Source organism: Heliconius melpomene, chromosome 13, assembly GCF_056956725.1.
Source record: "Heliconius melpomene rosina isolate 202511_hmr_F chromosome 13, ASM5695672v1, whole genome shotgun sequence".
NCBI classification, from domain to species: domain Eukaryota; kingdom Metazoa; phylum Arthropoda; class Insecta; order Lepidoptera; family Nymphalidae; genus Heliconius; species Heliconius melpomene.
Genome location: NC_140401.1, coordinates 9,314,289 through 9,328,984, shown reverse-complemented (window position 1 = coordinate 9,328,984; position 14,696 = coordinate 9,314,289). Strand labels below are relative to the sequence as shown.

Sequence of the window (14,696 nt, the reverse complement as noted above, 5' to 3'; positions counted from 1 at the left end):
TTCTTTCTATTTGTAAAATCTGTCCTAGAAAACCTACAAACATTTTAAAGACTTTCTTCGGTAATTTTTCAACAGCACCAAAACCATAAAAACGCCTACAGCAATGGGATCATTAAAATTTTTCAATAACACAAAATGGAAAGTTCAGAATGTATAGGATTGACACAAGTGAGGTCACGTGGTGGGTTTAAATGAAATGTCATCGACACGTTTCGTAGTACTTGTTTGGTTGTAATATTAACAGATGTGTCGATAAGTCGCATTCAGTATTTTCTTAGCTTCAATCTCTATCTACACAGAGCAGGATATGCGAGGGAACCTGGGAGACACTCTGTTCCCATGAACTCTTGTGCAAAGTGATCCTACAATCGTTCCGTTTTTATTTTTGAGGTACGGAATCCTAAAAAGGTGTAATTTTCATACAAACTTAATATAAAATAAACTATTAATGTCAGTGCGGATTTCCTCTAGGTGTTCAGATATGGCATGTACATGTACAAGCTGTCAAAAAGCCGAAACTTTTAATCTGGAGAAAGGTATACTCAATGTTCAATACAAATTTGGCAACTCTTGTTTTAAAGGTTTTTAATGCATATATTTTTGTTATTCTGTTTTTATTTTTGACGCTTCTGTTGAAGAAAAAATTATGTCACTCCACGTTAAGAATTTGTGCCTGAATAAAAATTTAATGCAAAACGATGCATTTATGCTCGTATCTTTTGATTGCGTTGACTTATAAGCTTATTTTTTTCTTTACTGCAAAAAACCGTAGACCTTAAACTTTTAAACTAATTTTAGGCTGAAATGATTCTTCCACGTGATCTCGAGATAAATGATCTTGACAGATGGACAGACAGACAACAAAATGATTCTATAAGAGTTCCGTTTTTTCCTTTTGAGATACGGAACCTGTTAATATCTGTGTACCTAAGCTACCAAAGTTTGTATTGACAAGTAGTCACAAGTGTTACAAACAAAAACAGACTTTCACATTCTGTAGTTTCTAACATTTTAACACCTTTAATATTTTCAAAATGATAAAAGTGTGATTTTTTTCATTTTTTTACTAATAACTGATTGTAAGTTAACCAGACTGCGAAAGTTAAAGTAAATACACTTAAATACAAGAATAAAGACCTCTAACTTTCGTCGACATGTTTATATTTTTATATTCATAATAAATTCTACTGTTTTTAAACAGATGAACACGTTGTTATCAAAGGCAAATTGCTTTATTACCTTTATAAATCAAGATAAACGTGGTAGTGTTTTGACTCTATGTTTTCTTCGCCTAACCTGCTGTATGAAGAATAAAACGTGATACTGAAATTCACATTCAAATTATTCTTTATTCGCCACCTATTTTGGATACTAACCAAATACCGTCTAATTAGGGTAAACCACCATATCTCCTGTGTTATAGTTAAAATAATATATTAAAATAGCAAAGGCAGCATAGTAGGTGCCAAGCTTTAAATAAACGTAACTCGTTAGGTAATACGTAACCCCGCCCTTGCCAATGAATATCGATCTTGACCTTTTCTTTCGTATTGCATTTACAATTTACATATATTAAAAAAAATTGTATCTTATTAAATATGCTTAAATATGTTTTAATTTTATTATTTGTTTATACTTAAAATTATTACAATTAAATATTTTAAGAAATTGGTTAAATTTTTTTTTCTACTAACATGCTCGTACATCGTTTCCAATAAAGGAAACGTAGAACATAGGCTATTGATTTGAGAGCAGTGATAGATAAATCACGCTGTATCCCGTATTTAGCTGGGTAAGTAGCGAGCTGTGGCAGAGGCTGTTTACAAGACGCTGTTAAAAATAAATTTTCTTTCACTTAAAGAAAGGTTCTGTAAAAAGTACCTTCTGTTAAGTGACAGATATTTTTTTTTAATATAGGTATATATAATATATTTTTTCATAGATATTTTCGTTGCCATAAATTTTAACGATATATCATAGTTAAGACTAGCTAACCTAAGTTACCGCAGTTTATTACAAGCGAGGCCCAATAACTATACCATATTTTAATATTGAATTTGTTCCAGCATTTGTCTGAATAAAACTAGTATTTTTGAGATCCGCCGCCGATTTGAGATGGTGAACGATATTAACACTAGGTTCCCTCTACCTACCCTCCTAAATGCGAAATACATCTTAAAGCATTTTACTCTACATTATTTATTTTTTTCACAGATCCTCGTGTACAAGGATGGTTTCTCTTCGATACTCCTATCGCAACACTCGCGATGGTCGTCGCGTACCTGAGCTTCGTGATGGTGGTGGGCCCACTGTGGATGGCAAACAGAAAGCCTTTCAAAATCAAGAATATATTAGTTGGTTACAACGCAGCGCAAGTTTTACTTTCATCATATATGTTTTATGAGGTAAGTTATTTGAATAATTTAGTCACTTTCTTCTTTACTAAAAAACTAAATGGATATTATATATTATAGCTATTATCTTTAAAAATATTAAAAATACAGATATTTCTAAGATATAATTAATAATAAACTGATAATTAATTTATACTAAAAATATACATAATAAAAACTAGTGGAATACAGCCAATAGCCCAAAATATTACCTAAATTTCAAGTCTGTAAAAACAAAAATAACTGGTATTTTTTGTCACTAACATTGTTTTTATACGTCACGTGTGCCTAATTCCATAAATGAGCTAATGCAGCACCTTGACATAAGTCCTCGACGACACCATAGGCCAAACCGCTGTAAAACATTATAAAGTTAACTTGCGGTGTTCTGTCCTTGTTGGAATGGTTTTGGTCATTTGAACGCAATGCCTTGATGGCCGTTTTAACCTTAATTTTGACATGACAATAAAAAAAATATTATAATATTTTTTATAACATTATCTATATATATAAAAGGACTTGTCCTCACTGACTGAGGTAAGACGCACGCACAGCCTTAACCGCTGATGGTAGAAACGTGAAATTTAGACAAAAGTTTACTTTCGTAATCTGGACATCCACTAAGAAGGGATTTTGAAAAATTTTAACCCTAAAGGGGTGAAATAGGGGTTCAAAGTTTGTATGGAAAAAAATTTAAATCGGCACCGATTTTTATAAAATTTGAAATTTAGATTTGTAAAAGTATTTAATTGAACACGTGTTTCATCGTTTTCTAGAATTCTTCCCCTAAGGGTGCAAATAAGGGGTTGAAAGTTTGTATAGGTTTTTTTTAAATCGTCACCAATTTTCATAAAATTTGAAATTCAGACTCTTAAACGTATATAATTAAACACATGTTTCATGGTTTTCTAGAATTCACCCCCTAAGGGTGGAAATAAGGGGTTGAAAGTTTGTATAGAAAAATCTTAAAATCGCCACCGATTTTTATAAAATTTGAAATTTAGACTTAAAAATATTTCATTGAACACATGTTTCATGGGTTATTAGAATTCACCCCTAAATACGCAAGCGAAGCTGCGCGCGTCCGCTAGTTTTTTATATTTGTTTTACTAAGAAAAAGTGTGGCGTTGAGTCCCACTGCTCAACACGCAATGTCTCGAATTTGGGCGCATAGTGAAAAACGAAGTGTCTTGACACTAGGTTCTCTTGCATACCGATACTATATATACGTGATTACAGTATGACAAATAAAGAAGAAATTTCATTATTTTGTTATTTTCTCACTTTCCCTCTTTAACATAAATAAAGCTTTAATTAATTCGAGAATTTATTAACTAAAGTATGTTTTTATTTACAGCACTTAATGTCAGGATGGTGGGACGACTACAGCCTCACTTGCCAACCGGTCGATTACACTGACAGTGAAAAAGCGAGACGGGTAAGAATTATGCATGTTCATTCAATGACAGCTTGATCCAACACCTTTTGAGTTTCTATGAATTCTTTTTGACTTTTTAAATTATACAATTATATTAGTTTTATTTCCTCTAATATGACGCCAATTGAAATGAATGTATGAAACATTATTATTTGTAATAAATAATAATTGGCTATTTCGATACCAATCTACCAATGCATCATCTAGTAATGCTTTCATACGTTCCCCACATTTTTTTTTCTATTTTATAAACTTAAAAAAAAAGAGTCGAGTCGAAAAATCTTTAAAATTAATAATTAACTTTACCTAGAATTCGAATCTACAATCATCGCGCTCACTCCACTGTACCACGATGGTGTATTTAATTAATAACACCATACAAAATTACATATTACAAGGCAAAATGTAAAATTACAAAGATAGCGAGACGCGAACTCATTACTCATAGAAAGCGGAGACGAAACATACCGGTTACTGGCCGAGACACAGTTGAAGAGTTATGAAATTATAGAATTATAGGTTTTATAATATGCCTTATTGTAATATGGGCATGGTTGTCACTTTAAATCTTATATCCGTTTATTTTTAATCAATTTGATTTAATTTTGGTAAAACAAAGTAAGGATTAAGTTATGAAATAAAACCCAGTCTTTTTGTTATTTTTTTATATTCCGAGAAATTCTTGCTTTTCTATGCAGGATATGCAATAAGAATTAATATAACTTGATATCTAATGACCGCTCCGACGCTATTTAACATACCATAAAAAACTGCATTAAAAATAACCGACTTCAATAATTAAAAAGCATAAAGTAACTTAATAAAGATACTATACTTCAATAATGGCATGACCAGGCTATGAATGAAATTATTAAACATTATTGTCTAAGGCGAATTGGTATATTTCATTACTCTGGTAACAAGACAAAGCGTTGCGTTGAGTTCCTAAACACGAAGTGTCTCAAAAATTGAGTAGCAACTGACCGGAGTGACTATCCTGCCATTTCCTCTGCCTGTTCTGCTGTATGCGAAATATCGTAAAACAAATAAAAAACATATTACGACTATCATTTATTATCACTATAAGTATAAGTTTTTTTTAAGAGACACATCTAACCATTCATAACTCTTTACATGTCGGTCAAGTTCATGCGGACTCGTTCGCACGCGTACTTTCGAATTGTTATTTATTTTCAGTACTAAACAAAAGAGAAACAGTCATTTTTAACAGGTGTGGCCGGAAGTTTTTTTTTATTTACGCTGTATCCCGTATATAGCAGGGTAGGCAGAGGGAATCTAGCATATTTTCAAAATATTCTTATTTTAGTGCAACTTAACGCCACGACATTTTACTGATAAGAAATGCAGCGTTGAATTCCGCCAATATACACTTAGTGCTCCGACTTTAGACGAAAAGCGGAGAACTGAGTGTCTTAACACTAAGTTCTCTATATCTACTCTACTATTTAGTTAAGCGTAAGGCGGCGTATGATACTGCAGTTTCAAGTTAACAGCAACCTTACTTTGACGTAAGAAGCTTTCACTGTTCATTGGACGGAGTGATTGCGTCACTGCAAAAGTGAAATTAGAGGTTGGGCTTAAGTATAAGTAGTGTATATTGATATTGACCTTCAAAGGAATGCTGGATTTTTATCTTGGTTTTTAGTGTTACGTACGATAGTGTTTTATAAAAAACTACAAATTACGAGCTTTTATTTGAAATTCATTTCATACCAAATGAGTGTAAACTTATGTTTGTCAACTTTTGATAAGTTATACTTCCCTTTGACCTACAATCCTGAAATTGGTACGGAGCCCTCGATAGGCGAGTCCGCCTTTAATTCTGGGATATCGTACGTGATATGGGAGAAAATATAGTGCCAAAACACTGCGTTCTCCGCTTATCGGCTTTTTTAAAGATATTGAATATATATAGAAACGTAAAATTGATTGCTAAATAACCTGATCATTTTTAAAATGTAAATTATTTCGTTTAGAAATCGAACCCGTAAACATCACGAGTTCAGGGAGACACTACCTAACTTCCAATTTATTAACTTAATTAATTCTCAGCACATTTGTTATTTCAGCACTTTCTACCAAATTTTTAGTTTTAAAAAATATTGTGGTTAACAGTTAATAATATAGAGCGCATTTTACGTCTTAATTTTTAGAAAGTTTATTCAAATTTATATTATAACTAGTGGGCCCGGACGCGGCTACGCCCGCGAAAATATAAGCCTAAATAATTAAAATAAGTTAAAAAATAATAATAAGTGGAGATTTATTATTAGAAAAAATATCTGAGTAACCGAAATGAACAAACAAAAGAAGTAAAAGTAACTAAAGGAAATTCTTAATATTAGAAAAAGTATCTAAAGTTTGCCGTGCGCGCGTACTAAACATTTTTCTATATTAAATAATTATTAATTTTTGCGAACATTATTAAATAAAATCTCAAATGATTAAAATTACGATATTTTAAGTGTATAACATCGGTATAGATGACCGAACTGAGATAAATTAATTATAAGCAGCAAATAATTACATAAAAAATAATAGTAATTCGAAAATATATAAAAATTTACAAAATCATCAAACTCATCTGCCCGTTCGCGTCGGTCATACTATGCCGCCCGAAGGTTAGGTCATTTGGAATCAGTGACATCTTAATTATTTATTAGAATGTTATACAGTAAACTATAATTTCCATCTAGATGAAATGCTAAAAGTAATTATTATATTTATTTTCATAAGGATGAATATCAAATTATAGAAATCATCTAATTTTTGTTAATGTATACTAATCTATATCGGCTCGCGCCATGTATGCATTAAGCAAACTCACTTTGGGTGACGTTTTCTTAAAACAACAAACTTTGCAAGCCGTTGCTTAGCAACGCGTAGCGACGATTGTTATTAACATACAATAAATTGCTTGTCAAATTAATTATTTTAATATATTGGTATATATCGAAAATATTACAAATATGAGAAAAAAAAGTATCCTATGTTCATCCCGGGACCCACAAGTATCTCTATATAGGTATTTTATCACAATTAAATTAGCGGTTTGGCCCTGATTGCGTAAAAGACAGACAGACAGACAGACAGAGTTACTTTCGAATTTATAATATAGGTATGGATGAAAATTCACTATTTTGATTTAATTATTTCCGCCATGTCGTTAGTATAGATTTTTTGTTCAGCTTCACGATGTACATATACTGCATAATAGCGATATAGCGAGGTAGGTAGAGTATTCATAGTGTTAAGACATTCCGTTCTCCACTTTCCAACCAATTTTCGAGACATTGAGACAGTATTTAGTAGCGGAACTCAACGCTGTGTTATGTTTTGTTACCAGAGCGGCAAAATTATCCTGCTGTAGGCGGGAGATAAAAATGTTTTTTTTTTTTTAAAAAACAGCAGTTTAATGTGGACTAATGTTATTTATAATGTAATTCAATGTTACAACGATAAAATAATTAACAAATTCGTAAGTAATAAATTAGATACATTTGTAGTTTTTTTTATTACATTTTTTTTTGTTTAGATATAAATCGAAAGAATGTTTTACACTAGTACTTCATAGATAATTAAGTTTTTATTTATGTATATGTTAATTAGATCAAAATCTTTTTTTAAACATATTACTTATTTATTAGGTTGTTATTTTAGACCTTTTATTGTGTTATTTTTTCTGTGTATTATTTTATTTTACATTATCGTAGCACAGCGGCGTCAACTATAAACAGTTGTAGATTCGATTCCCATTTTCGAAAATATATTATTGTCCGTTTCTTGCTCTGGTACCATTATTTTTTTGTTTGAACATTATTATAATAATTCATTAAATGCATTTAATGAATTCTTGTAAAGGTGTTTAATTATTTGATTTTATATATATAGATATTTTATTATATTTATTCTACTAAAAAAAATATAATATTTTTTTACAGATGCTACATTTATGTTGGGTTTACTATTTCTCGAAGCTTTCGGAGTTCGCGGACACTGTGTTCTTCGTTCTTAGGAAAAAGAAGAGTCAGATCACGTGGTTACATCTCTATCATCACTCCCTGACGCCATTTGAAGCTTGGCTTTTAGTTAAGTTCATTGCAGGTAATATATCAAATCTATATATATAAAATCGAAAGGTCACTCACTCATCACGAAATCTCCGAAACTACATGTGCTAGGAATCTCAAATTTTGCATGGACGTCACTTATAGGACGAAGATACTCATGAAGACAGAAATTAATAATAACGTAGTTCACGCACGCAAAGCCGCGGGCGAACCGCTAGTATATTATATTACTGAAGGCCGTCTAACTACTAGTGCGCCGTTAGGTCGTTTATTGTAAAATGTAAAATGGAGTGATTTAACTAGGTTCCCTCATCCTCTGGGTCGACTGTGTGTGAGATAGCGTGAAAAAATAATAATATAAGTTCTTTTAATGTTATAATATATTAATAAGAAGGCCAGTACACAATTTTACAGATAACCGTAAGAGTAGAAAAAGTTCAAAATACACAATATTTTTTTTTCGAAGGTGGCCACGGAACGTTTTCGAACATAATCAACAATTTAGTACATGTTATAATGTACAGCTACTACATGATGGCCGCTATGGGGCCTCAGTACCAACAATACTTGTGGTGGAAGAAACATTTGACGACGTTGCAATTGGTAAGTGATCATAAATACAGTACTAGCTTTTAATTACGGCTTCGAACCCGTGATCAGAAGAAAATAACTACTTTTTGTGTATGACATATGATACGAGTACATTATGAGTGCATGCAGGTACAAAGGATTAATAGGAAGGAGTAATAATTAACAGAGAAAAGAGAAAAGTTATTTAAACTATCCTCATTTACCTCACAAAAATAAAGAGAGAATGGTAAGAGAATATCAAACAAACAACCATTGTGACGATGTCAGGTACAAAAATATTATATTTTTAGGGCTACTTAGTAAGTATGACTCATGATTTAAGCAAATTTGTCACAGCATTTAAAGTAATTTCAGAAATAGGTAATGCAACACATCCGGAGCTAAAAGAATTTTGCACATTCTAGACCTATTAGGGCCTTTCGTACCGCGCCTAGAATTCCGCTCGCTTGCGAAAACTATGACCTACTGTGTAACTAACACTAAAAATTATCTTAACAAAGTACTTCTATAAACGATGTTTTAAATAAAATAAAACTCTTTTAACCGCATTAATCGCGTATATTTAATATTATGCAATTATGGAAGTCCGACGTTTTAAATACTTCGTAGTAATTTTATTTAAAATGTGTAATTTTATATATACCCTAAATTTTATTTTATATATACTCGTATTCAATGATTTGCAGGATAAGTTAGAAATAAAAATGTCGGTTCAATAGAATATATTTATATTATTTTCTTTTCCTCGCTTTGGTACACATAACGTGATGTTGAATTCTGCCACTAAACACGAAACGGAGTGTCTTAACACTATGTACCCTCTGACTACCCTGATATGCGCGATGCGGCCACCAGAAACATTTTTTAAAAATTAATTAAAACATTTTTTTACCTCTAAATGTCCAAGTAAAATAAGTTATTAAATAATGACATCAATAATTTCATCATTGAGTTTTCACGCAATTTACAATTTCAATGTTAGACAGAATCACGCAAAAGCTACTGAATGAGACAAACAATCTTAGCGGCAGTGATGGCATTGTATGGAAAATAAATGTAATATTTCCCATGACCCTGTAACAAAATGCGGAGATGGAGGAGACAAGGGCGAAATATACCTGCTAATAGGCTTATTAAGTTAGGATAAATATAATAGAAGATATTTTATCATGTAGATTTAATAGATATATAAATAAATTACAAAATGTAAGTACTTTTTTAATTTGCTGATAATAAATATAACATTTAATATTTCATATGGCCAAAATAAAGTCATATAATGTTAATTGAAAAAGAAAATTGGTTAATATACAAAACAATATAAATAAATATAACAACTTTATTATGATAATGAAATCGAAAGTAAACAAGAATAGATATAGACCAGTCGTCTAACGTTGAAATAGTGAAAAGTAATGAATAAAAATTAAAAACTTTTATGAAACGAATATGAATTTGAATATGTACATATTATATTTAAATTTCAATACATATCTTCAACAAAGTCACAAAAATCAAAGACTTAAAAAGTATCTAGGTGTAGCGGGTTCGAGTCCCTCTATGTTAAAATTTTTAGTTGTTTAATATATTTAGAAAAAAATATAAAATTTAAATTTTAATTGGCACTCCAGTTTCATATCTACAATGCCAAGGATAACAGCAAAGAAAAAAGCTAAAATCAAATGAAAGATATGTTCAGGTATAACACGGCCATAATAAAAATAAGAAGAAAGATATTGTACAATTTATAACAAAAGACAAATACTAGAACGAGGTCGCCAGATGGCTTAGGAAATAATAATTATGATCAAAGTAGCTAATGCTGAATTACTCAAGTCCATTTTAAGTGTAACTGTTAATTGCAAAATAGTGTTTCAATTATTATTTTTGATTTTCACCAATAATAGAGGAAATAGCTATTATGGTATCGCTTCGAATTTATTTCTGAAAGGTGTTCTTGATTGGGAAAAGTGTAGCTTGTATTTAAAACGCCAAGTTTGAAGGTAATTTACAGTCAATATATATCCTTAAAAATATTTCTATTTTTATTTAGCTTTACGCTGTGTCCCAAATATAGTAGGGGAGACTGAGAGAGACATTGAGACATTCCGTTTCCCTTATTCCTCTCAGCTTTAAAGACTTACAGTCCTAATCTCAAGTGAATTATCCATATTTATTTTGATAACAAGAAGCCACCCAAACTTTAGCTTAAGAAAGTAAGTCCGTAATTAATATAAAAAATACAATAGATTTATTTGCATTTGAATTGAAAGTGAGACTAACTAAACTTTTTTTAATTCTATAACTACGCATAGTTGTCGATTTAGTTTTAAAAAAAATGTGAATTGATTGAAATGAATATTATTAATTATTCTCACCCATTCGGATAATTCATATTTACGAGATATAGCGTGAAGCTGTAAATAATAAATTTTACAATCACCAACCTATTATTACCACTAACAACTAAAAACACGCTATTAACTAAATACCTAGTTATTTGATATTAGTATTAGTAGAAGGAACGGCCGATTTCGACACAGCCACAGCGGAACGCTATATCCTTTCTCTGTTCGTTACTGCTTGGGTATAGAGAACGTATGGACCTTCGGATGTAGGAAAAATTGTAATTGCATTATTTATTACGCATGATTCTTCGAGTTCCTATAATTAAATTGGATATTTCATAAGTGTTCTGAAGAGTACCTATTTGTTGTATTTTTTTATCAGATCTACCGTTTATGCTAAGGTATTCGTTACAGATGGAACCTAGAGTTAAGACACTCCGCAAGTGTCTCCTTAATTTTCGAGACATTGCGTATTGACTGTCACCTCGATTCCGTTTCTTGTCTTGTTATCAGTATGAGAAAATGAAAATTAGTCCAAATGGGAAATAAAACCGCAACTCGTCGTGTTTCAGAGTCAGGTGTTTTATCGGTGCACCACGATGACCTCGACTGTTTAACTTGTGTATATTTTTTATTTAGTTTCGTGGATATTTTGCTATACTCGTATATAGCAATAGACAACGGAGTATCTACTAATAAATATATGTATGCCAGGGTAGATACTCCGTCGTCCACTTTAAAGTTGCACACTTTATATTTAATTTCTATGTTTAAAGCTAAGTTATATTAACATTATCTAAAATATTTTGTGCAACACTTATCATATTGATGTAGGTAGGTAGCAAATCTTCATTCCGTGGCTGGTTATTCAAATAACAGTAAATATAATATAATATAAATATAATATAATATAAAATAATATAAATGCACAACCACGTACGAATAGCGATAAAAATATCGAATAAAAGGTGTCTTTAATTGAAAGTACATGAAGTGAAAGTTCGAAAGCTCTGTTCTATGAGCATTTGAGGACCTCCTATGGCATTTATGATTTAAAATCAGAGTTAAATTTAATGAGCCCACTTAAAATTATACTTTTAAAATAAGAAATATTTTCATCTATTTACTTTTTAACCACTTATTATCAATTATATAATTAATAAAAAAGCAGATCTAATTATCTTGAAAAAACGAAACTAAACTAACAAACTAAGTTATATTTTATTATGTTTACATAATTATGTTTGAATTTCTAAATCTATACTAATATAATAAAGCGGAAGAGTTTGTTTGTTTGTTTGTTTGTTTGAACGCTAAGATCTCTGGATCTACTGGTCCGATTTTCATTGTTTTTGTTTTGTATGAAAGCTGCATTCTTCAGAAGTGCTATAGGCTATATAACATTACATTACACATATATACTAATATATTTTAAAGTACATTCTAATTTGACATGCAATTTATTCTGCCATGTTAATAACAACCGTCGTTGCTACGCGACCGCTACCGCGACGTTTTGATATTCATCCTTATGAAAATAAATATAATAGTCACTTTTAGCATTTCATCTAGATTGAAATTATAGTTTACTGTATAACATACTAATAAATAATTAAGGAGATGTCACTGATTCCAAATGACCTAGCCACCTAGCGGGCGGCACAGTATGACCGACGCGAACGGGCAGATGACGTTGACGGTTTTATAAATTTTCATACATTTTCGAACTTTATTTGTTGTTTATAATTAATTTAAAATACACTTTGATTCTCTTCTTATTTTATTTGATATTGCCCGCTAAAATTATCCTACTTAATAGAGAGAAATGTTTATTTCGTAGAGTCGATATCTATGAACGCACGTACGGAAAACTTTAGGTACTTTTTCTAATATTAAGAATACCTATCCTTTAGTTACTTTTAACCCTTTTGTTAGTTCATTTCAATAACTCAGATAATTTTTTCTAATAATGTGTATCTACTTATTATACTTTTTGATTATTTGAGCTTATATTTTCTTACTAATTCTATTGAGAATTGAAAATAATTTCATGAATATATTTAATAAATATTCTTATAGTTGAAGCAGGCGTAGCCGCGTCCGGGTCCACTAGTTATTTATAAAGTTTCTGTAATTATTAATCGTCTTTTTAAAAATTAGCATATATTTATGTATGTACATTACACTCAAGTTGTGGGTTCAACTGCCACTAGAGGAAATTAACATTTAATATTTTCATTTCCTCTTTCTGGTAACGAAACAAAACGCGGCGTTGTGTTCCGGCACTCATCACGTAATGACATCTTAAAGTGTCTTATTAGAACACAGTGTCTCTTAACACTATGTTTCTTCCAGGGCCCCTCTGCGTACCCTGCTATATGGGCTAAACCTAAAAAAAACTAAATATATCACATAAATATCTATATAGAGGAATAATGAGGGTTGTGCAACTGCACTGTGCATTACAGTTATACTTTATATTAGTTAAATTCGAATCTGAGTAACTGCAGCCTTGAAGTTAGTTTTGCAATATATTTAACTGAACAGTTACTTTAACCGTTAAGTGTTGCTAATATTAACGGTGTTTTAATATTGTTGTTTATACTAGTTGTTTTTACACATTTAAAATGTTATTGTCTTAGGTCAGTTATTAGGAGAGTTAACCAGCGCTATGAAAATACCGGATATCCCTGTATAAAAAAAAAAAAAATTTTATACAGGGATATCCTGCATCGTTTGGTTTAGATAAAGAGACGCAGGTTCGAATCCCGCGAGAAATTTTTGTTAGTAGAATCTAATTAAAAAAATATTTACAATAAATTTTAAGTTAATTACCGTAAGATAATATAGAAATTTTAAAATGGCGTCTTAGAAATCGTTAAAAAGAAGGACAAAGGTGTTATTTCATTGCACGCTATCAAACAACAAACGATAATATAAATGTAATAAAAAATAATAGAATTTTATAACTTTGCTGCCATCTTTGTAATGTACTTTACCTTTTTTTGTTTCTCGATAGTATTATGATACTCCGTTCTTATTTTCTGTTTTTCTTTTGCTATTTCTTTCTTTTCTTATTTTCTTCCTGAAATGAAATGATTGTGAAATGTACACATTTTGCAATAGTTCATAATGCCTAAATTCAAGGAGGCCACAACTCATTAGCCATACTGTAACTGTAACAATAGTTTACAATACCTTAATATTTAAATTATTTTCATACAAAATTTAATAAAATAACTTTTGACAGACTGCTGGTACCGGCTTTAATTTATTAACATAAATTTATTTCGTAAAACCAAGGTGACATGTTAGGAATTTTCACTCGGAAATTTAGGTTAGTAAGGGCTCGTATAAAAACCGACTAAGTGAGTTTGATGCAATTTCATTAAAGCACTGTTTATACGAGTATTACACAGGTTTAGAAAAACGTGTTGATAATATTATAATAATATGATAGAAATTAGATTAGAGACAGATTAAAATTAAATTTATTCGAACAAACAGATAATATTTATTAAAATTTAAGTCCAGTGACTCTCTTTCTTTAGTCTCCTTCCTCCTGGCATTAATCCCGGCTAGGCCAGGGTCTGCCTTCCTACTCAACCTACTCCACGTTGCACGTTCTTTTCTTTAATACTTATTTTATAAATACTTAATTACTCTCTTTCTTTATTTTCTATTATATAAATATTTAATTTTTCTATAATTTGTATTTGTATCTATACAATGGCGTCGTCGTTCTCAATTTTGCTAACGATCAAGGTCCCGTAGTTTCTTTATAAAATAATCAATTTAATACTAAATTAATTGCATTATTCACGCCATATTCAAT

At 30.7% G+C, this 14,696-nt stretch overlaps 1 protein-coding gene across 4 annotated transcripts in view; it reads left to right on the top strand.

The window, feature by feature from the left end:
• LOC146532876 (very long chain fatty acid elongase 7-like) overlaps positions 1-14,696 on the top strand; it is a 54,576-nt gene that overhangs the window by 35,593 nt on the left and 4,287 nt on the right. For all 4 annotated transcript variants that reach the window (XM_085196509.1, XM_085196507.1, XM_085196510.1 and 1 more), the window contains 4 exons: positions 2,215-2,405; positions 3,751-3,831; positions 7,794-7,956; positions 8,389-8,525. In XM_085196509.1, coding sequence (XP_085052635.1) covers positions 2,215-2,405; positions 3,751-3,831; positions 7,794-7,956; positions 8,389-8,525 — 572 coding nt within the window. The remainder of the gene's footprint in view (positions 1-2,214; positions 2,406-3,750; positions 3,832-7,793; positions 7,957-8,388; positions 8,526-14,696) is intronic.